We start from the raw sequence: 23,015 nt of genomic DNA on the forward strand, positions 1-23,015 counted from the left end.
CATTTCCCTGAGACAATATCTGTATTACATTTCACAGTGGTGAATAAATACCCGATCATAGCAGACTTTGTTGTTTCTAGGTGTAACACTGTGAAGTATTAACATCATAACAAATTTTGATTCACCTCATTGAACGTAGCTGTCTTGTCTAAGCTCGTAACAGGCTCAGTGAATAGACACAGACATCTCCAAAGGGTGAGTCACTCTTCCAGACATATATGCCCAGGACAGATGAGATTACCTACTCTCTGTAGGAGTTGTCTCAATCAGCTAAGGAGATCAACTGTTAGACAGCTGAAACCAGGAGAAATGTAGTCTTAAAAGTGTGACAGTGGGAGAATGGCCTGAATAAAGTGGGCTTTCTTGAGGGTTGCTGTTGATTCCCCCTTGCAGAGCATGAAATGAAAATACATGTTTTGAGAAGAAGAATGAATATTTCAGGCAATGTTGATGTGATGGTTATCATTATTATTCCTTACACCGCGGCTGCACCTCAGACTAGGCCTGGATTATAAACCGCTCTGTGTTAGCCACTGTATACAGGACAAACAGTTAACCTCCATCCCTAGTAGATTATTGTCTAAGCAGTCCATGCTACACAGTTGTACTGCACTGTAAATCTTTCCAACAGGCTGTAATTTTGTTGAATCTACTATTGAAAAGTGCTTCCTCTTTTCAGTGTTTGCTACTCTATGGAATTTCTCTTTTCCCATTATTATTTTCCAGCTATGCTTTTCCCAGCTGCTCAGCGATTCAAGAGGTCTTCAGCTGGCTTCCTTAACCCAGTGCTACAAAACTCGCTGGAAGATGTGGTCCTGCTTTATGAGGTTCGGTATATGGGAGCAGATGGTACCTTAAGTCCTAACCAAGACTGTGGTGACTGTCCATATGGGGGTTATCCACCTTCATGACACTTTCCCTCATCCCAGCAATAAAACCAGTGCTGGCTATGTAATAGCTCAGCAGAAGGCAGGGAACAGACATATATATGACAAACTTGGCTCTTTCAACACTTAAGCAGGCAGCAGTTGCCTGCAGTACCTCAAATGTGGGTTGTAGCTCAATCTTATCCAGAAGAGTTACGTACTAACAACACAATGCGTTTAAATTCTTTGGTCTAAGTCTCAGTCCCAAATTATTTGTTCAGATCATTAAAGGCACAAGTATCAGTCATTGCAAAGTAGTCCCAAGGGCATGACTGTTTCACTTCAAAATGATTCAGGTCCCCACTTTCACAGCAGTGGAGACTGCAGATATAATGCATAGTCTGGAACAGTGTCATACAGTTAGCTAAGGGAGAGTTGCCCACCTGAAGAAGGTATACGGGTCAAATCTATCTATCCCACACCCTGAGAAACTGGGATTGGATGTCCAAACAGGGGAGACAGGCTGGGAAGCCACTGCTGTGGTCTGTCACACAGAGCTAGGCCACTACTGCTATCCCTGGCAGGGTAAAGGGCTTTTCCCAGCTGTGCTGCTGCCTGTACCTCTCTAATTCCCATGTGGCACCAGCAGCAACCCATGCCTGTTTTGGACAACACAAGGCTACCTGCTTTTTCCTTTTCCTCTCTCCTTTCCCCATAGCCTGTCTCTAAGTTTCCCAGGTGGGTAATACAGGAGTCTGAAGTTCACATAGAGCCTTTCTGGTCTGCCTCACTCCAGCCAGTGCAATGAGAATTTTGTCTCCATTTGACCTAAAATAAAGACCTAAGGACATGTTGATAATTCACATTTACTTTGCCTAGATTCTCTTGGAAAAGATAAATAGCTTTCTGTGTTCTGATTTTGTACCAGTTTCTTTTAGCTGAGCTTGACATTGACAAAGGTCAGAGGATCTCCATCAAAGATGAGGAGCTTGCTTCACTGAGGAAGGCTGCTGAGTTTGACACCATCTGCAATGAGATTATTCCCAAGAGCATCACAGAGATCCGCAGGCTGAGTAGCAGGCTGTCTTCCTACCCAAGGGTCCTCAAGAAAGAAGACTTTGAAAGGACAGTGCTGACCATGGTCTATACAGCCTACAGGGCTGCTCAGTCCCAGGGGCACCAGAAAGACGCTTGGGCTGAATCCTTTGTCAATCTTTACAAAGCGCTGAAGCACGACTTGATGTTCCCATACAACAAAGAGCCATCATAGTGGGAGACTTGATGCAACGACAACTCAGCCACCTCTTCTGGTTGATAAGGGACACGTAGCACGTCCACCACTTTATTCTATAAAGAGTTTAATAGCCTGCTTCAAAAGATTATTTGTTTTCTAGCTCCCTCTTGTGGAATCCACTTTATAGTTCCATGTTAAATGGGAAAAAATGTTGTCTTGGGAATTCAATTTTTGTGCTCACTTGGAGGCACATTCTGTGACAGGCAAAGTAGGGAGTCCGGTGTACATGCCAGACAGATATGCCCTTGTGTCATCTTGTGGGTTTCCTATAAGCAATACATAAGTATACTATCCTTGTGCTCACGTACCTAAGTGTATGTGCTGGAGAATGCTGCTTTCCTAGCTGGGGAAACAAGTTCATATTTTGGTTGGCCAGTAAAAGAATGTTATACAGAAATGCAAAAGTCCTCTATAAGTAGAAGAGGTTTCATAACTTTCAGTCTTCAGAAATTATGCCACTTATTATTCATTCCAAGTATTCTTGTAAATAAGCACTGTCTGATTCACTTCATTTGGCTGAGCCGGTTTTTAATGGCAATAACATCTGCAGAAGACAAAGGGCATTGTGAACACCAGCAGCAAACAATGCCTGTGAACATATTGCCTGCTTCATAGAGCCACCCTCCCAAACAGTCTGCAATGATTCTTTCATTATTTGCATGACCGTGTTTCTGCTCCTTGTCTTTTGACAGGAACATGGATTTGTTCTCAGTGAAGTCAAAGGCAAGACAAAGACCCTGTTTAATTTAATGATGACCCATTTTTCCTGGTTCTATCACTTGAACTAGTAGGTCACCTAAACCCATACTTCAGAATCCCCTGAGGCAAGGGAGGAAGGTGCATTAAAACATAACTGGTGCTGAATTTAGCAGTGTGGCTCATTTTTGATAGCAAACTATATATCCACTTGTGTGTATGTGTGTGTGTGTGTGTTCATGTATGCGTGTGCACTTAAGTGCTGAGTACATGGAAGAATCCTAAACTGTTCAGTCAGGAAAAAATTGCATCCAACCACTTAGCAGAAAAGGCCATTCACCACATCCAGTTGTGGGAATTATGAATTTTGGAGCAGCGGAAAAGCAGTACTTGTTTACAGCAAAAATTGTTTGTAGAAATAGTGCAACTGATTATTATAAACTGGAAAAAAATCACGGACAGAAGACGGAGATAAAAAGGAGATATATATATCTTGTCAGATAGCTGACTAGCAATGAAAGATCCAAACTATTCTAAAGCATTTTCCTCTATTTTTTGTGAAAAAATTATATGAACTCTGTTTCTCTATTGTAATTAGAGGTGCTTCTACTTCCAAAGCACAGAAAAACATCTGAACATTTATTTCACCTTTCATACCAACACTATCTCTCTACTTGCATCATATCTTAAGGATACAGGCCCAAATCACAAATCCCTGAAGGTGTAAAAGTGAACTGAGGGTTCCAACCCTGTTTCTGAATCGTGATTAATTTCTTTTGCATCACTTGAGCAAAAGGAATGAACTCTTCAGTGTCCCTTAACAGGGATACCCCAAGGACTGGACCTGAAAAAATTGATCCAGCACCACCTTGTTGCAGCAAACAGCAAATAGTGCAAGCAGTCAGAGTGCACTGGGTTTGGCAATCACCTGTGGGAATGTGGGAAGACAGCAGCTTTAGGGGCAGGCTGACAATGGCATAAGCAGCTGGGCAAAGGGCCTATAAAAGACACAGACAGCCCTGTTTCACCCAGCAGCTTCTGTATGTGTATGCATGAGCATGCATGTTTGCATTGAGACGCACATATGTGTAGGTGCACTTTTAAACCTGAAGATGTTTCTTGGCCATCTTCAAAGACTGGCCGGCATACGGCAAATGAAACTGAGAAGCTCAGCCACAAAGCTATGAGCCATAAGTACCTCTGTCTCCTCTATGTGCACACACAGCTCAGCACCCACAAATCAGCCTTGTGCTTTAAGCTTTCAGCATCAACACTGATGATCTGTTTGTGTTTTCTTCTTACGCCATGCTTCACAAACACATGGAGGGGAAACGCCATGGACTGCACTTCTGCCTTTCCAGCTCTCCTTGGCTCCCTGAAGCAGCACTTGCTGGAATAGTCTGGAACCCGGGCAATTCATAAATCCCTTACAGCCAGTGATGCCAAATCTGCAAAAATAACCAGAGAGCACCAAAGCAAGTATTAATTGTTAGCAGTCACCATCCAGAGAAATGCCTCCTAGTCACACTCCTCACCCCACAACAGGACTGTTTAGCAGGCAGAGTTTACTAATCATAAGTATCCCATGGAAAATAATTACCGATAATTCTGAATATTGGATCATCCCCTATGGCATATATACCTTACTGTACCTTACAAATTGGTAATAGAAACGTTTATCTCCTCAGCAGAAGATAGTTTTTCTGAGTTTGTTTCCCTCCTCCCATTACTGTGTGTAGTGTAGGAAAAAGATCTATTCCTTGGGAATGTGCTCGGACTGCCCAGGTTAATTTAACTGAGACGATCAATGTAATAATAAAAATATTCTACATAAAACTAATTGTTTTTGTATTGTGTTGATTTCAGCAGTAGATTTACTATTTAACAGCTTGTAGCTTGAGTAATTGGTTACCTCAGCCTGCAAAACTCTTCATGGGAGCAACAGTACAGGAGAGAATAGGGAACAGACCTTCCCTCTGATGGGCAGGAGGAGGTAATAAATAGGAATGAGTGCCTCCTTTTTCCAGAGTTCAAGTGGAAATGAGCAATCTGCCTCAGGGCAGCTCTTTGGGCTTAGGGCAGCTTTCCTCTCTCAGTATTGCTTAAGATGCAGCCATAGGTTTCTTGCTCCCTAGCTCAGTTCTCAGTCTGCATCTCATCACTTCAAACTAAATCATGTTTATAGACAGTCCATCTCTCATGGGGTAAAGAGCCATTGCCCCTAAATAGCACCTTTTATCAATCCTTTGACCTTACAGATCATAAAAAAGTGAAATAAAGCATAGACTTTTTTGATTTAAAATAAAGCATTTTTAATTTTTTGAGTATTTTATACATTATTTTAGTTTCTCTGAAACAACTGACAAAACAGATATAAATCCTCTGACTGTATTGGCTAACCCCATATCTTCACATTAGCTATATTTTTGATTCCAGAACCAATTGCTAAATTTGCCTGAAGGGTCCCAAGGTTCTGCTGCGTGATGGAGGTTCCAAGGTATAGAAACATTACACAGTCTTGGATAATTACTAATTCCAGGAAGAATTCACCCTGCATATCGGACTCCTTTGCAGGTCTGCCTTTGCCAGTTCTCCAGGGCTCAGTGTCACACAGGCATTGCAGTCCAGTCTGGGGAGCCCAGTTTGTGTCTGACAGCAGAGTATGAGGAGATGATAGGCGAGCAAGGTTTGGGAGCATGGAAGATCCTAGGTGTGTGGCTTCCTATGAGGTACAGGGCAAACAGATGGCCATCTACAGGTCGTGCAGCACAGAATCCGTACAAGGGATTCAGTCCTAAATCTCCAGTACTTTCTGCCCCACAGAAAGCATTAATAATGGCAGAGTTGTAGAAATGTTTCTCCACTAGAAGACTAGAGTGGAAAGCCTAAAAATTCTCAGTTTGAGTCTGAATCGTACGGTTACTGTGGGCAAATGGATCAGTACAGAGATCGGTGTATGCCTTATGAATAAGTGACATTCACAGATCAGGAAGGAAGAAACATGAAAAACAAAAGATACTGTTTAGAAAACAATGATTATTTATTTATCATCACTACTGGGACCTTGAAACAATAACAAACTGTTCAGCAACTTAAAAAAGGTCTTTTTGTATGTTTGCGTGCATGTCAGAAAGAGGAGGCTGCTGATTTTCTCAAATGTTCTGACTGGGTTTTGGATCATGGGTGGAGCAACTCCTACTGACTACAGTCCCCATTGGTCAATTAGAGCTGCACGAAGCTTTTTAACAAGTTTTTGTCTTCAGACCAAGTATAATCTGTGTTGGAATTGCTGCCCTGTGAATTCCAAACTCAGGGCAAAAGTAGGGTAAAGGTAGTTACAAAGTAGAAGCCAAAACTATAGCAAAAAGACAAAATCTGGAGGAGCTGTCGGTTGGGTTTTTTGGTGGTTTTTTGTTTGTGCTTTTTGTGTTTGTTTTGTTGTTTTTTTTTTAAAGAAGGAATACCTGCAAATTTGCTTCTGTGCACTGAACAATAAACTGTTGGTTTTAATAACTTTTCAACAGAAAAGAAACCTGCATTTGAGACATTCAGACTACTAAACAGGAGGAAAAGCAGCAGCCTGAAGCATACCTCGCCTGGTTTATTAAAACAGGAACTACATTGCTAAATGATGGAAGAAAAAAACTTTCCAAAACATGGAGATAAGGATGCAACACAGCTACATCTGTTATCCTGAAATAAAAAGAAAAATTGTCGAAAGATCACTATGCTCCAACTTGCAAACCTCTGCATGTTATGGTGTTATAATAATTTGGATGTGCTGGTGAGCCCTACATAAACTGAATGTCTTTTTAATTGAAAACAACCTTGTTGAAAAAAACAGATTGAAGAATAAATAAATTGAGAAAAATATTTTAGGTGACTGGGTGGGGATAGAAAATGAGGCAGTGAAAGACCTTTTGGGGAAATCGATAAACAGGTGAATAAACACGTAGAGTGGAAGCTGTAATATCTGAGGAACTGGAGAAGATACCCAAGGAAAAGAAAGCCACCAGAAAGTAAGAGTATGGCAATGATGAAGGAGATTCTCCGATCCAGAAATCTCTTGCTCGTTGTTTTGATTCCACTTCTGCTGCTTCCTCTGCCACTCTTATATCCCAGCAGCGTAAGTACATTTTCATTTTCTTTTTAGCAAACCCTCTGAATGCAGTAGGTAGTCATGATGTGCACAAAAAGGAACGCCAAGACCTAAATAAGCATAGCTCTTAGAAAAATCAAGAACTCAGATATGAAGGATTGGGAAGGCCACTGAGTCTTCACAGTAAGAGTCAGAACTACCTTGAGTCATGTCACAAGCAGAGCTGAAGAATCAGGTGAAGCTAGTAAAGCACTACTTTAAAGCAGAAATATTGTATTTCTCCTTTTTCTACAATAATATGTGTGTGAAAAGGGGAATGGAACAAACATATCCATAAAACTTTCTTTGAGGAGAGGTCTTTAAAAGGAATTCTTTTTGTGTCTTTAGGTTTTACTAAGAAGTATGTATGGAGAGACTTTCAGTTTAGTGTGGGTTTATAGGATAGCAATTCCAGTGAGGCTGGAGTTAGGACCATACATGGCGCTGGCTACTCTAAAGCAAGTGTAGGTACCTCTAGTGAAACATCGCAGCTCTGGCAGTGGCTCGTAAGTGATGGCTCAGAGACATACACAACGGTACAAAGGAGGGAATAGCCTGTGCTTAACACACAGACCAGCGCATGGGAGTGAATGCAGCTGCGATACTGTTTTGGAGCTAGTGAGCAGTACCCTTGGCCCTGTGGTTAACTCCTCTCTATGCATATCTCTGCAGTTGTAAACCATCAAATAACAGTTTTCCTACCTTATAGAGATGGTGATGTTTAATTTATAAAAAATTGCAGTGTCTGTGCAATATAAAAATTCTGTGGCTGGTGCTTCCATAATCCTAGACATAAATCTGGCCAACTGGTGCAGCAATTTCCATTCTGTCTTTCCCCTGCTAAAGATTAATTCTTCCTTCTAGTACCAGCGGATTTATGAATACTACAACTTTATCAAATAGAAATGGAAAGGATTAGAAATTGCATAGCAGTTTTCAAAAATAACACTGTAGGATTTTGTTTGGAAAGAAAAACAGGATTCATAGAAAGGAAATATTCCTACACCACTGAATTGTATGTTGCACTTTGAATGAGTTTTCCTGCTCTGAACTTCAACGTGTATCTCAGCTGTCCTCTCATAGTAGTTTTCCATCTCTCCTCTCTCTCTCAAGGGAATGAATGTCAGACAAACATGCTCTTCAGGGAACAGCAGGGCTCACCATTTCACAGAGGCTTGTTTTAAAAAAAGGGTTTAATCTCTCCCAATGTCACTGGAAGGGCGACATAGGAACAGATACTCTCTGACATGCCCATAAGGCACTGTAACTGCAGCATGCTCTATGTCCCTTGAGAACCTCTCCTCAGAAACATGAGATTCACTGCACTAAAATTTGTCACTCTTGTTTGCTCCCTACTGGATTCAGAGGAACAGGATGCAGTAAGGAAACTCTTTAATAGCCAAGGGAATTGTAACAGCATCATACGGATGTTGAAACAGAAGTTCACTGACAGTATTGCTGCAAGAATTGCTACCATACAGTACAAGCTCCTCTGTGCTATTACTCTGCACCTCAGTGTGCTTTATTGCAAAGTCATATGAAAAACCTTCAGATGCGGTTTTACATCCACTTTATATATACATGAATGACCACAGATGGTAAATCTGACCCAGAGTTGGACAAATGTTTACAGTACTATTAAGAAGACATCTACACCAAATAAACTCAGTTGACAATACACTATTCAAGTGGTTTAGTGTAGTATTTACTTTGCTACAACCCATTGACTATGATTACTTCTTAAACCTGAAGATTAAATTTGTTGCCTGCTCACTTATATTTTAATTTATCAGATAATTATTTTAGTTTTCTGTCTTTCTTATAAAGATCAGAATTACCAGGTTGTTTATATTTGCATTTCTGCAGGGAATCATCTTGCAGCTTCTTTGATGATATCAGCACAACTCTGGAAATGTCAAAGGAGCATTAAATATGTAGCAGCAGGACTGATCAAAGGGAGCACAAGGACTCAGAACTGTTTGTAGATATGGCTAATGGGAATAATGTCCACAGTTTCTTTTCTATTATTTTATGACAAGAAATGGTTGGGTAAAATTTCAAACCTGAGCAAATTTGCTTTCATTCTTCTCCCCTTTCCAAAGTTTATACCTGAACTATGGGTTGCACAAAACTTTGGGGCATGCATAAGTGCCTTTCAGGTCATGACACAGACAGAAAAGAACTTTGTATGCTTTACAAACTATTAATCTTTTTCATTCTGTCCTTACTTCCCTCATTGTTAACAGTGACATAGGAACATTTTTGTCTCTTTTTTTTCATCTTTATCCACCTTTTTTTCATAAAGCCACTGTTAATACCATTAAGCATGTCAGATGAATCCAGTCAGCTGTGGGCAGGGTCTCCCATGACTGCTCATCCTGTGGCCACACTGAACACAGTCAAGGACATGTAGATGACTCCTCAAAAGTCAGCAAGAGTTGCTGTAAGCTGTGAAACCTGCAGCATCAAGTGATGTTGACAGCTTGACATACCAAATGAGCAGAATGGACCCTAAAGCACAGAACAGGCTCTGAACAGCAACGGATGGTTTAATTTCGTTCACCTCTGGTTTTACTTACACAAGCTGAAAGGAGGGAATTACGGTGTGATTGCATAAACTCAAAGATGGTAGTCCAGAGACTAGATCACAAAGACTAGACTTTGCACAGCTTGACCATGTACCTGCTTGCAAGATATGCAATGCACATTCTTAAATGGTCAAATCTGCAACGCAAAGTTTATTCTTCTTTTTATTCACTCTGAGAGCCTCAGACATTTTAGTTACAAAAGTTTTATGCATGACCCTTATTGTGGAAATTTTATTTTTACCCAGGACTTCCTTTCAGCTCCTCTCTTTTCATCTAAGGGACTGACTGAAGATAGGGAGTAGTCCCTCCACCCATCACATGTTTCCTTATTCCCTGCTTCAAGTCCTGAGTTGGGTTTAACAGTAATTTTCAGGTGTACAGTAAGAAGTGAGAAGTGAAACAGTTAAAATTATACAGTTGCTACTTCAGTCCAGTACTTAGTAGCTCTGGTAACCATTAATTAAATTTATAAATTCAGTTCAATTAAATAGAAGATATTAATATGGTTTCTCTTGGAAATGAGCTGGTTTAAAGCACTTTGAAAATAAAGTTGCTAGACAAGCTGATTAAGCTTTTAGTGCAGATTATCAAACTTTGGCTTTCCTAGTACTTGCTACTCAGTTTTATACCATTTCAAAATGTGCTTTATTTTAGTTTTGTTTATAAACTGATTACAGCTTTGTTTATAGGAAACACAAAGACTCAATGCCCAGCTTAGCTTTAGCTATGTTTTGATAGAGATGCAACTTCCTTTTGTCCTACTGCATTTCCACTATCAGTCTACTCTACAGACCAAGGAACAATAGGAAATAACAATCTTTGGTCAAAGAAATTAAAGAGGAGTATATTTGTGGAGTGAGAAAATAGTTTGTAATCCAGTTAGGATGAAAGTAATCTTACTAATTTTGGCAAAACATATCTCTTGTATCTTACATCTGCACTGCTTTAAAATGAAAGTCAATGTTTTTTCATTAAAAGGCATTTTTCACCTCAGACAAGTGCTGGATGTCATACAGAGCCCATGCAAACATAGAAGTTTGTTAGCAGAAACTAATGAGTTAAAAATTAAAAAAATATGTCAGTCACTAAGTCACAAAAATGACCCTATGCTCTGCTCTCTGTGGAATATTAACCATGAAGTACATGTAGTTAAAGATGACTGAGCAGCAAGGTGGCTAATGTTTATGAGCCCATCCATCGGTTCTGTGACTCTCATCTAAAATAGTTTTGTCTTCCTAGTAGAGATTTGTAAAAATCTCTAATGTCCGTCATACCACTTTTTAAATTATTTCCACTTTTAAGTCAAAATTATTTGGTTTCTTACTGAGTAATCACTTGAAATTGTTACAAACTGAATACCAGTCTTCGGAGTTTCAAACAGAATAGTAGTTCCATTTTATAAAATGCATGCTTCACAATCCATGAATGTTAAAAAACCGCCTCTGATCTCATCCATTCTATGCCAACCTCCTCTAGCCTCTCTTATAATTTTCTCTTGGTAGCACTGAAGCTACAACTGAAATAAAATCTTTTATTTTAATATTTTGCTGAATGACCTGATGGTAGAAGACTAGTGAAACCTGTACTGGAAATCTTAAAACCTAAACCACTCTTCTATTGTACTAAAGGAAAAGAAACTAGTGTGTGTATTTCTGTGTGGTTCAGAGGACTTATCCATCTGTAAAGGAGCAATCCAGAGCTAAATTGCCCCAATAGTTTTTCAGACACTCTTTATAGTCTCTAAAGTAATTGGAATTTATCTGATTCAAGGAAATTATGTTTCCTGATAACCTTATTTCAGTTATTTGGTGGCCCTGCTTACTTGAATCAGAACTGTTTAATGTTACACTTTCTGAAACAGGAGTCAGGGCAAGGTCTGGCAGCTAATTTAAACTCAAGCTTCTGAGTAACCTTGGCTGCAATTTTTAAGCAAGTAAAGGAAATGGCACATAGCAATCTATCGTATTTTTTTCTCTGGGCTGTGTTCTGCCTGTCATCACTATAAGCTGTACTAAAAAAGAGGAACAGCTGATTGTGGCTCTTCATTAGAGGTATTGTAAAAAGAACAAGTATAAACATGAATTTAAATACAAGCTATTCATTCCATTGAACCCATATCCCTGTATAGTCTTACTTTAGACTTTACCACCTTGTTCACAAAACTGCTTGAAAAAAAATTAAGTGTAATACATGATCATTGATTTGCACAAGGATCTGTGGGAACTGCTTGTGTGACTTCTTGAAAGTTGCTTAATTTGGGAGTCATCCGGTCAGGAAACAAAAGTAATGAAATTATATTTTAACACATGCAAATAGCATTTTTGAACAGTGATTTTTCTAAACAATAGCCTTTGTGACCTGTGAATCCATGCAGCTTGTTAAGTTCATACAGAAGACCCAGTGAATAATGAAGAATGAGTAGATTTATAGCTGTTCTAAATCAGTGCAGACCCACTAGCTTCCACAGGACTACCAGTTAGCCCCATTACAGGAGCCAGCTTCAAATTTGATAAAAGGAAAGGAAAAATATTTACCTGAGTGTAACTTCTGTAATTATTAGCAGGAAATAGCCTCAGGTTTCTAAGCATAACAAACTGAGCCAAAGGAGAACTCCACTGAATGCCATAAATAAAGACATTTCTATCTAAAATATGGACCAGAAGACTTCTGTGGACTAGCTGTGTTTTCCTGTAAAAATATTCAGCAGATAGCACCTTTCCTCATCATATGAGCTCCATGAATGCTCATGAAGTTGTCATGGCTTTCTCTACCAGAGCCTTGGACAGCAGCAAATGTGTTTGATTGACCCCATTAACCCATTGCCTGTAAGCCCTTCAGGTCTGTGGTCGTCTGCCAGGGTCTGTGGAAATTACTTGAGAAAATAAATTCAACTGAAAAAAAAAATAGGTTTGCGCAGTGTTTGAAAAAAAAGCAAATTTTCAGAGTATTCCCCCAAAAAAAGCCACAATATAGCTTTATTCATTTTATGGCAAATGCGAACGTTCTCATCTGATCCTGAAAACTATGGCTTCATGTTCTTGTCCAATGTTGGAAAGAAAGCCCTGTAGAAATACCAGCTCCACAGGCCCACTCTGAGGACTCACGGCTGAACACATGGATTATGGTCATCAAACAAATCCCTAAATGCATTTGGAACCATTATTTTGCTGATCATTATGTTTATTCCAGTGCTTTGCCCTAGCTTATGTGCGAAACCTTTCATTAGCATCATCTTCTGGAACTGGCCTAGATTTCACACCCGAACAGCTGCACCTTAGGAGGTCCTCATGCAGTCCTTGTTGAGTTTAAGTCCAAGCACCCACAGTCTGATGAGTCCTGTGGGCATACTGACAAGGCTTCCACAGCAGGTGTTGGGACAGGAACCCATAACATCTGTGCTTTCTCTCTACAGGAAGCCTCATGCGCCTACGTGCTGATCGTGACAGCTGTATACTGGGTCTCTGAAGCGGTACCTCTTGGTGCAGGAGCCTTAGTTCCTGCTTTCCTATACCCACTTTTTGGAGTCATGAAGTCCAGTGAGGTCAGACCAGTGTGTACTTTGTTATGATTTAATATACTTACTCTCAGGTAATTACTCGAATAAAACTAATCTTAGTGGACTAGCAAAGACTAAGAGGTATGGGAGGAAGAAGTGTACACCTTATAATGTGTAACTTGGGCTGACCAGCTCTTTCTTCTACTGAAGATAGATATAGGAAAGGCTATATTAGCCAAGAGGGATGTCCATCCTGTCAGCTACTGCGTCACCAATTCCCAAAACCTACTGCATCAAAGGATCCCTCTTTTCCCTTCCTCCAGGACCATGTCAATAGCAGCTATGGGATAAACTGTAGAGTTTCCTTCCTTCCAATTATATTTATTATAGATGTTGTGTAAGGCAAGAGGCTACATATGCTAAAAACAGTTACTATTTATTGTATAGGACTAGATAATTTTGTTATGCTGTCTAGTCTTTTTCCCAACCTGTAACCTTACTGCTGCCTTGTAGCCATGAGTTCTAAGGCAAAGCAGAAGCCATACAAAAAAGTCTCTATGATTAGTTCTGAATTACTTACTTGAGGGTTTTTTTAATGTTACTTTCTTTTATAACATCCAAGAATTTATTTTATTTCATCTACAGCTTTCCCCCCCGTGCTTTTTTCTCTCTTTTTGGGGGGGTAAGGGGGCATCGCATTTGATTTACAAGGATTAGAAATAGAGATAAGAACACAGAAGAATATATAGCAACCATACAATTAATGAATTTCTAACACAATCTAGCACATACCCATCTATGGATAGACTCAAGTATAAACCAATAGTTTTATGACTTGTCATATTTCTCCCAGTGGTGTGAAAACTGTGTAATATAATCAGATTCATTTCCACACCAACACAGTAAATTATTTTCAGGATTTCTTTTTCCTCACATAAAGGTAAAGCAGTTACACATTTTCATTACAAAATACTGCAGCATATTGAAAAAGGAAAATTTAAGGGCAGCCTGAAAGAAATTCAGTGTATTATCAATTTAGATGACAGTGAGACTTGAAAGTGAGACTGCCATGAAGAATGTATTATTTGCTTTAAGTACAGAAATAAACCCCTGTATTTTAAAATAAACAACTCTGACGCTGCTTCAGTATTTCCAGTTTGCTGTTCTACAGTGCAAAAAAAAGTCCAGGGCTCTTGCCTAGCAGTTTAAGCTACAAATAACTCACAGGGGCTTAAGAACATGAGCCAGTGTGTCGTATATGTGGGCGTGTGTAGTAATAAGGATATTAGTATTCACTTATTTCTCAAAAAAGTCTGGGAAAGGAATAAAGGAAACAACAGATTCTTTGTGCTGTTGGCTTGATGGATTCCTTTCATTCAGTTCAAGACCTTTTTTTAACAAGGTAGCAGGAAAATAAAGAAAGCTAATGAGAAAGAAATCAGTGAAGAGAGCCAAAAAAAGTGATGTTTAAAAGCTGTGGCACACAGCTATGAGACCAAGTCTATTTAGGTCACCATGGGGATTTTTTAAATAAATATAATTAAATACTTAACTTGCTGCAGCTTTCACAAAACAACATTAGTGTCATTCTTGCACTTCTATGGAGAAACGTCGGTATAACTGAGGACAATGGAAAAAATACTGCTTCTAATGATTTTAATTGTTTTAAAATGCTGGCACCTACATTTGGTTAGAGGAACAGTTTTAAACTGAAGAAACAATGTTTTTGGAAAAATATTCCTGCAACAACTTTGGAAAGATTCATCAGAATGAAATGAAAAATTTAGCTAGACTCCAAGCATCTTTTTGAAACTACTATTTTCTCCCATTTTGTTTGCTTTCACACAAGAGAGTCTCTAAGTGTGCATATATGTGAATGTTTTGGTTTGCTTCATCTGTTATTTTTGCAGCCACATCACAGAACATCATCTTGTATCTTAGCAAGCCCCACATTCAAGAATGCTGCTTTGGAGGACCACGTGTGGTGTCTGAATTTTTTCTTGAGCCAGCTGAGGATTTACACTCACCCCCATTAAATTAAAAGTATTTTTTTCTTTTTTTTCTTTTTTTTTCAACTTTGTTCTATTTTCTTTATCCAATGGAGATGGATGTCCATTTTGAAAAGTTCTGGCATGGTGTTTGTGGATCATCACAGCAATACCCCAACCTTCCTTTATTGCATTCAGAGAGCATGTCACAAAGGATTTTTTTCTAAAACTGTAGGTTCCAGCTATGTCACATTTTGCCCAACAGTTGAACAAGATAAGAATTATAAACAAGACAGAGAATAGCATCTCCAGAATGATGAAGCACATGAATAAGCTGCCTTCAGTGCGGAGGTTTTTCTGTAGCTGTTTCAGCCTGGGCCAAGCTCAGTATGATTGATTAACTGCAGGCAGTGAAGTAAAATTTCTCTTGATCTGTTCAAAGCTGAGAAACGTACTAACAAGTGGGTATAGAGCCTTGTTATTTGTAAAAACAGCATGGAAGAGATTAAAGACAACATTTTGACTTATGAATTATTCATTTTCTCCAGCTCCATGTCATTCTCTAGGGGGAGAAATTCCATAATACCATATTTCCTCTCATTCAGCATGCTCTCTGTGTAGAGGGGTTACTGCTGTTTTAACTGACTGTTTCTCTCTTGCCCTTAATGCAGGTGGCTGCTGAATATTTCAAGAACACAACTTTGCTCCTCATGGGTGTGATTTGTGTGGCAGCTTCTGTAGAAAAGTGGAATCTTCACAAGCGAATTGCCCTGCGCATGGTCATGATGGCAGGAGCAAAGCCAGGCATGTGAGTGAACCTTTGACTTTGGGGTAGCCTGAGGCTGACAGCAGCAGCCTGAAAAAGCAAATAACAACTCCAACTTTCCCATCCACGGGCAAAAGCTAGCTTGGTTTGGGACTCTTTTTCCCCCTCATATTTCCTTTCAGAGTTTGAAAGCTTACAAGTTTTCTCATCCCCTTTCTGCCACCTCCTGTTCCTTGGCTTGTTGTTCCTTTGCTTTCAATTTTTTTACCGATGCTGATTTCACTCTCTCTTTTCCTTCTTTGTGTGCTGTTTAGCCAACACAAAAGGATGCTTAAATCTTGGATATGCTGAAAATCACTGTTTCTTATGTCACATGCTGATTTCTGCACGGGGCAGCAAACGGCTTCCAATGACACATTGCCTTATGACAGTTCTCAGCACAAGGCTGCATTTTACCTTGTGCACAGCATGATATTTTGGCACCTGCAAAAAGAAAAAGACTGTGTAGTTATCAGTTGACTAATGAAAATGTTAGGCAAGGAGGTCTTTAATATTTGTTAAAGTACCTCAAGAATATTTCCCTGTGTTATACTCCAGGTTGCTTCTTTGCTTTATGTGTTGCACAACGGTGCTTTCCATGTGGCTTTCCAACACATCCACCACAGCCATGGTGATGCCAATCGTGGAGGCAGTGCTCCAGGAGCTAGTGAATGCTGAGGAGGAGCATGAGGTCATCAGTACTGCAGGCAGCACCACTGTTGAAGAAAAGGAGCCAATAGGTATTTGTCAATACTGGTCATTCTTTTCTCATTAGTTATCAGTGACCAGACTCATTGATACGATACACATTATTCACATTCTATTGAGGTCAGAGCTATCTGACTTGTACTGCCAAAAAGGCTGCTCCATACTCTTTCTTTTTGTACTCTGATATTTCTTTCGAAAGCTCCAAGATGTGATGGGACAATTGGAGTTGGGAAACTCTTTACGTTGGATTAGGGTATGAACTGGAGATTGTGTGTTGGATTCTTAGGTCATAGGATTTTACAGGGTTGAAAAGAAACCTCTGAGAAGAAAGTCAAAAAAATGTAGAAGAGGCCTAAAAATGCGGTCTGTGACAATTCCACTCTTGTCCGTTCTGCCCTTCCAGGCTGCCCAAGTCAGAGCAGGTGTCACACACACACACACACACAAAAAAATTAGAACAATTGATAAGAGCTTTAAGATTTGTTTTGTTCATTCTTTCCCAGAAAGAAAGGATTTTGGAAGAAAAGAGTCTCCCTTTTCTTTCAACTCACAAATTCCAGGCAGAAAATGATGTCATCTAATCTTGCCTATTATACAGAGGTATTATTTTAATTGCCAGAAGCACGTGATCAGGACACTCTGTTACAATAAAATGCTGCATAAGGGTCACACAGTACCTGAGATGGTTTGGACAAGCTTTTTTTTGCAGTAATTTCTCCAGGTTCAGTGGTGAGTCCCAGGGGATCAGCTCAGTTCATATCCCAAGGGCGGCTTTCTCTTCCTTCGTTGCAGGTCTCAGCGAAAAGAATGGCCAGCCTTCACTGGAGCTCATCTTCATCAATGAGGAGTAAGAATGAACTCTGTACATCACGACTGGAGATTTGAGCCCTACACAGGTTGCAATGAGATGAACCCAGGAATAGAGCCAGGAAGGGCAAGCAGAAGCTTACAAATGAGTGTTTCAGATGTGACTGACAAAGGCTTATATAAGAAATGGGATTAATGTAATGGTCTGGATCTCACTAAAGCTTCCTAATATTCATATAGTTTTTAACACTATGGCCATTTTAGAGAGAAAGAAAATATTTCTCAGGGTTTGAAAGATCTTTTGAAGTCTGTGCTTGTGCTGTGTAAGAGAGTGCTGCCCACAGATTTTGCTTTCTGTTCCCCTGAAGGAACAATAATGGAGAGGATCCAAGCACAACATGGAGTATCCACAGGACATATCCAGAGGGAAGACATGTACAGAGGATTCCTGAGGAAAGTCTAAATTTCCTGGATTCAAGCGACAGTTGAGAGCAGAGGGGCAGAGGGAGGGAGAGCCAACCAAAGACACCCCCTCCTCCCCCCAAAAAAACCCTAAAATACTTCTTTTAGTGTAGACAAAGTTCTTCAGAAGCCTGAAACACTAACAGTTTCAACCAGATCTCTATTTGGGGTAAAATCTAGTAATGTGAAAAGAGAAAAAAAAGGAAAGGACTAATTTTTCTGCAGTTCAGGATACACAAAAGAATATACAATGTTATTGTCCTAAATCTATGTTATGGGATAAATCTTGAGCATCTTCTTACAAGGTGTGAGAATAAATTGCACAGTGCCTTCCTGAGCTCCTTCTATATTGTTCACAAGTGTTCTAAATAAAAGAGAAACAAGTTCTTGTAACATCTGTAAAAATTTTACAGATTTAAAATAAAAACTATAAAATCAAACAGAACCTGTTGACAACTTAAAGTTAATTTACAAGATCTAAATAGTTTTCTCATTAGTTTAGAGACTAATGGGTTCTCCAATATTCCCTCTGTTACCTCTTTTTATCCCAGCCATATTTTCTGTGCAGTATAGAATAAATTTTTCGATTTGGCATTGTGCATTAATCCCTTCAAGCCCCATCAAAGAGTATGTTTGGGATATTTCATAAAAGAACTATTAGTAAAATAACATTACTTGAAAAAGAGCTTGAAAATTGGTAGGAAAAGAAACGCAGCACATCTAAAATTAAATCTGTTTTCAGTGTCAAAGTAAAAGTTTAGTGGATTTTTTGTATGGCCCACATGCCACACAGGACAGATTTTAGTGAAGGCTTTAATGTAGTACAGGTGGGTGCTCAGAAAGAGCAGTTTGGAGAGGTTGATCAGAGAACTTGAGTAGAACAAGACAGTAGTAGTACTGGATTGCCTGGTGATTCACTGCACTGTGAATTGAGTGCATTCCTAGGATGGGGTATATACTACCTAGAATACATATTTTTTCTGGCATGGAGATGGAACCCCATTGCTACATAGCTAGAGACAGGGCTGTGGAACGTAATGATGACTCATGTATCTGGCCAAGACACCACATAAGACACTGATAAATAGTATTCTTCACCACTTCAGTAGGCACTAGTTATCCTGCAGATCTTGCCTCTCCTACCCATGATGTGTGCCTATTGAGGTAGCTGGGTGAACAGGCATTTTTAAAGTATATTTTCCTTTCTTTGTTTTTAGTGCTACTACTACTGACTTCAGCTCCTTGATGCACTCAAAGGTATTGTCATAGGTACTATCTCCTGAGCTACACTGTCTTCTAATGCAGGAACCATCAACAGAGTCCACACAGCTCTGCAACAAAATACTGTTTCCTTTATTTCAAACAAGTAGTGATTGTTGGCAGAAAGTAAATATTGCAGCACATCCTGTTTTGTATTTAACCTATCAGACTGCTTGCACAAATCAAATTGGGGAACATTAGCTCTGTAGTGTTTGTTGTACGTATTGCTGGAGATCCTGAGATCCAGTCAGTAAACTAATGATTCCATATGGTTTCTAGAAAATTCAGATATGACCTTTTATAGTCCAAGTATTGCCAGCTTCTGCAGTTTAGTTGCTAGAACAACCTACACATACCACAAAGCCATAGCCTCTAGCAAGGGACCCGTTAGATTCTCATACCTGGCAGACGGAGAAGACCTAAACTTACTATAATCTGACTTTTAAGATTACTTTGAAGTAAAATCAGGTTGGTGGCTGTCGGTTATTATTTTTTCCAGTATAAAGTTTACAGCTGAAATTTTAGTGGGGTTTGGGGTTTCCCCTGCCCCCCCAAAATCCCACTACCCATGACCTTTACAAAGTATCATAAATTCTAATCTAAGTGCCCCAAGGAACATAAGAAAGGCTAATCCAAAGGCATTTACCTCTCTACAGAGTATGAATGGTGTGCACATGATAGCCAACTCTATTGGAACGATGAATTCTAAGAGCAATGGGCAGCACCTACCTCAGGTAAGGAGATGTTAGACCCAGGGGGTGAGGGAAAAGACAGACATGAACATCACCTGCACTGGTATTTCTGCCTTGCCTGAAGGTATCCAAGAAGTGATTGCTGTTTGAACTACAATTATATAGTATCTTTATGGCATAAAATAATAATCTGGGAAAGGTTAGGCTAAAATCGACACAATTTTTTTTCACAGTTCAAAAGAATCTGAGTGCATGTTTTCAAAAGAGGCCAGTGGGCTGCTCCTGGTACTTGATTTCCTTTATATACCCATTTCCCATACACATTCAGTGGTTATTTTATAACTAATATACTCACTTCATTGTTAACCTACAGGGATTTTAGCTAGGGTACCCTCACAATGATGATGAACATATAGCATGACTGAATTTAGTAAATAAACCCAAATCCAAATTAATAAATTTAACTAATCTATCTGAACCACTTGCTGCATTTTCCTGATCCTAAATTATAGTCTTGGGTTGCATGTGAAGTGCCTTGAAGTACTGTACTCTTTTTCCAGTACGGGAACTTGATTTACCAACATAGAGACTTTCCTATCACTGCTAAGAAAGTTTCTTTTGGAACAGTATTTTCCTGTTGCTTTTTCTCTCACTTGCCTGTTGCCCAGCTTTTCCTTTTTTTTTTTTTTTTTTTTTTTTTTTTTTGTGTGCTACTTCTGAGACCCCTAGCACTCCATTCCTTATTAGAGGGTCTGAGCCACTGTAAGCATAAAAAGTCCACCAAGCATTTACCAAGCATTTGTCTGGTAGCTGCTCATAAACCTCAAGGATTATGGATTCCTACTGATGCAGTGCTGGCATCCTGCCCGTGCAGCCCACTAAGGCTTTTGGTATCCTGCTGAGATTCCAGTGAGAACCGGAGCTGGCTCAAACCATAGCCAGAAGTCTGATTACTGTTTGTCCTACATTTCTGCCACAGACAAGGCAATTTCAGGCCCCTGGACAGGTTTCTAGTTCTGATCCCAGTTAATCCCTGTGAAGAAAAATCTGCCCCCTCTTATGCAAACCTGTTGTTTCTGAGGGACCAGTATCACCATAGCATTAGGGCAAGTTGGGCTTCTGTTCTGATCACCTGCTTTCTTTGGTGGATGTATTCCCTTACAGGCTCAGATACTGGTCCTGCCTCCTAAGCCCTCAGAACTGGGCCTGAGCACTAAGTACCGGTATCAGACCAGACATGACCACATGGTCTGTAAATGCCTCTCACTAAGTATCTCCTACGCGGCAACCATTGGAGGACTGACAACCATCATAGGGACCTCCACTAGCCTCATATTCTTAGAGCACTTCAACAAGTAAGTGATACTACTGGAGTTGTGTGAGAATGGTGGCTGGGTCATTACAATCTCTGTGGTGCTCCCCATGGGTTATTTACTACCTCAAGGAACCCTTGTAAGACAGTGTCTCTGAAGGCAATTTTGTTTCCTACTCTACTCTTATGTTGTTACTAATGGTTAATGGTTGAAAGGGGGAGCATAAGTTAATACATATCAATATCTTTCTCCCATGCAAAATAAAAATTCCTCAGCATGTGGTAACATTTGGGTTTCTTCACCAACTTCTTTTGATTTTACACACTGATTATCATGAAGACAGCAGGCACTCTGGAAAAGCAAACACTAAAGTCATGAAGATACAGCAAAGAAGACAAATACTCATAAAAGAAGAAATGTCATAAGATCAGCTTCAAGTTGTTCTATGGATTCTTAGAAAGCAAGTCCTTATGGTGAACCAAGAGGCATCACTAGCGGTACTTGGGCTGCTCTACATGTAGTGCAAAAAATAAATAGACCTAGAAATATGGCCTTACATCTTTGCTTCAGAGGAGATGGGAAACAGCTCTGTGGTCAGCTAAGCATTTCCTTTATCATATATGCCCAGGGCTTTCAAAAACATGAATGTTACCTTTGTCAGAAGCCTGGTGGTAATCCTCATGCACAGCTATGTGTCCAAGCTCAGACCTGATTCTGATCATCTACTGCTGCCACGGTATCCTTCATTTCTTTCTTTGAAATGGTGGTAGCAAAGAAAACTGATTTTGGAAGCCATCCTTAATCCAAGGATTTGGATTTTACAGAATTTCCAAAGATCTTGCTGTTATGATAGTTGTATCAAAAGCACATATCAGACATCTTTGTCAGAGCCCAGCAGACTATAGTCATTATTCACGTGGTCGACAGTAAGACATACAAAGAGACTCTGGGTGAAATAATTCTTAAGTCTGCTAACGCTAAAAAGAGCTTTAAAGAAACCACAGGTAGGGCCAGAATTTCACTCCTGGTAACTCTAAAGGTTTTTGAAGCTGGCTAGGTAATCCAGACCATTTGGTCTTAAAGGTGTGAAGTCTTACATGGCTCATCTCTTGGTCAGGCATGGTCAATGATTGATATTCTTTGGCAATTGGTTTCACTATGTGCATGTAATGCAGCTGTTGCAAATACTTTCTGATGCAATTTTTCTATCATGTCATGACAAATATATACACACATATATATATGTGCGTGTGTGTGTGTGCATCTGTGCATATTGGAGTTACTGTTCTAACTTCTGGTGCACCCTTTTTTACCTTTACAGCCACTACCCAAATGCTGAAGTGGTGAATTTTGGAACCTGGTTTTTATTCAGCTTCCCCATCTCCCTCATCATGTTGGTCCTGACTTGGTTCTGGATGCATTGGCTGTTCTTGGGTTGCAAGTGAGTGGAGGTTGTTCAAGATGCATGGGTTACAAAAGCAGGGCATCTGTGGCTACTCTAGAACATGTCTCATAAAGATGTTTCCAGTGGCAAGTAACGAAAACTAAGGCACAACTTCCTTCTTCTTTCCAGAACAGTTACAGAGGAAATCTGATTGTTTAGCTGTGCTGCATAGACAGGAGTGTACTGTATTGCTGCTTGAGAGTGAAGTACCTAGGTATTGCTGATGGAAATATTTACTATGCATTCAACTGATTTTTTTTGTACTCTCATGAGAATCCCAATGTGGACCAAAAATCTTACTAGAAGTCCTTTTGGAAAAGTACAGCTTAAAAGTTTAATAGAAAAATAACTGCAAGTGAACAAGTTACTTTTCAGATCTTCCCCAGCTCAATGAAATTAACATAAGGCCAGTTAAAATTAAAGGTAAATAGACTCCATACATATTTCTCTTTAAAGTG

General features: G+C 39.7%; 2 protein-coding genes and 1 long non-coding RNA gene across 4 annotated transcripts in view; 2 read left to right on the plus strand and 1 right to left on the minus strand.

Annotated features, from left to right (window-relative positions):
• Positions 1-4,696, plus strand: part of FAM180A (family with sequence similarity 180 member A) — an 85,391-nt gene extending 80,695 nt beyond the window's left edge. For both annotated transcript variants that reach the window (XM_055808878.1, XM_005241780.3), the window contains 2 exons: positions 727-827; positions 1,795-4,696. In XM_055808878.1, the coding sequence (XP_055664853.1) occupies positions 727-827; positions 1,795-2,136 (443 nt within the window). In that variant the 3' untranslated portion in view covers positions 2,137-4,696. The remainder of the gene's footprint in view (positions 1-726; positions 828-1,794) is intronic.
• Positions 4,697-5,929: 1,233 nt separating this feature from the next.
• The window catches only part of SLC13A4 (solute carrier family 13 member 4), a 30,388-nt gene continuing 13,302 nt past the window's right edge, over positions 5,930-23,015 (plus strand). Inside the window, exons 1-9 of the mRNA XM_005241779.3 lie at positions 5,930-6,982; positions 12,995-13,123; positions 15,738-15,874; positions 16,430-16,611; positions 17,372-17,426; positions 19,066-19,105; positions 19,765-19,842; positions 20,965-21,155; positions 22,435-22,554. Of these exons, the coding sequence (XP_005241836.2) occupies positions 6,884-6,982; positions 12,995-13,123; positions 15,738-15,874; positions 16,430-16,611; positions 17,372-17,426; positions 19,066-19,105; positions 19,765-19,842; positions 20,965-21,155; positions 22,435-22,554 (1,031 nt within the window). The 5' untranslated portion in view covers positions 5,930-6,883. The remainder of the gene's footprint in view (positions 6,983-12,994; positions 13,124-15,737; positions 15,875-16,429; positions 16,612-17,371; positions 17,427-19,065; positions 19,106-19,764; positions 19,843-20,964; positions 21,156-22,434; positions 22,555-23,015) is intronic.
• Positions 13,925-17,384, minus strand: LOC129784735 (uncharacterized). Its single transcript, XR_008747783.1, has 3 exons — positions 17,257-17,384; positions 16,399-16,587; positions 13,925-16,315 (listed from the first exon to the last, which is right to left on the minus strand). It is a non-coding gene; the product is annotated as an uncharacterized LOC129784735 (long non-coding RNA).

The sequence above is a fragment of the Falco peregrinus genome, chromosome 6, assembly GCF_023634155.1.
Source record: "Falco peregrinus isolate bFalPer1 chromosome 6, bFalPer1.pri, whole genome shotgun sequence".
NCBI lineage: Eukaryota > Metazoa > Chordata > Aves > Falconiformes > Falconidae > Falco > Falco peregrinus.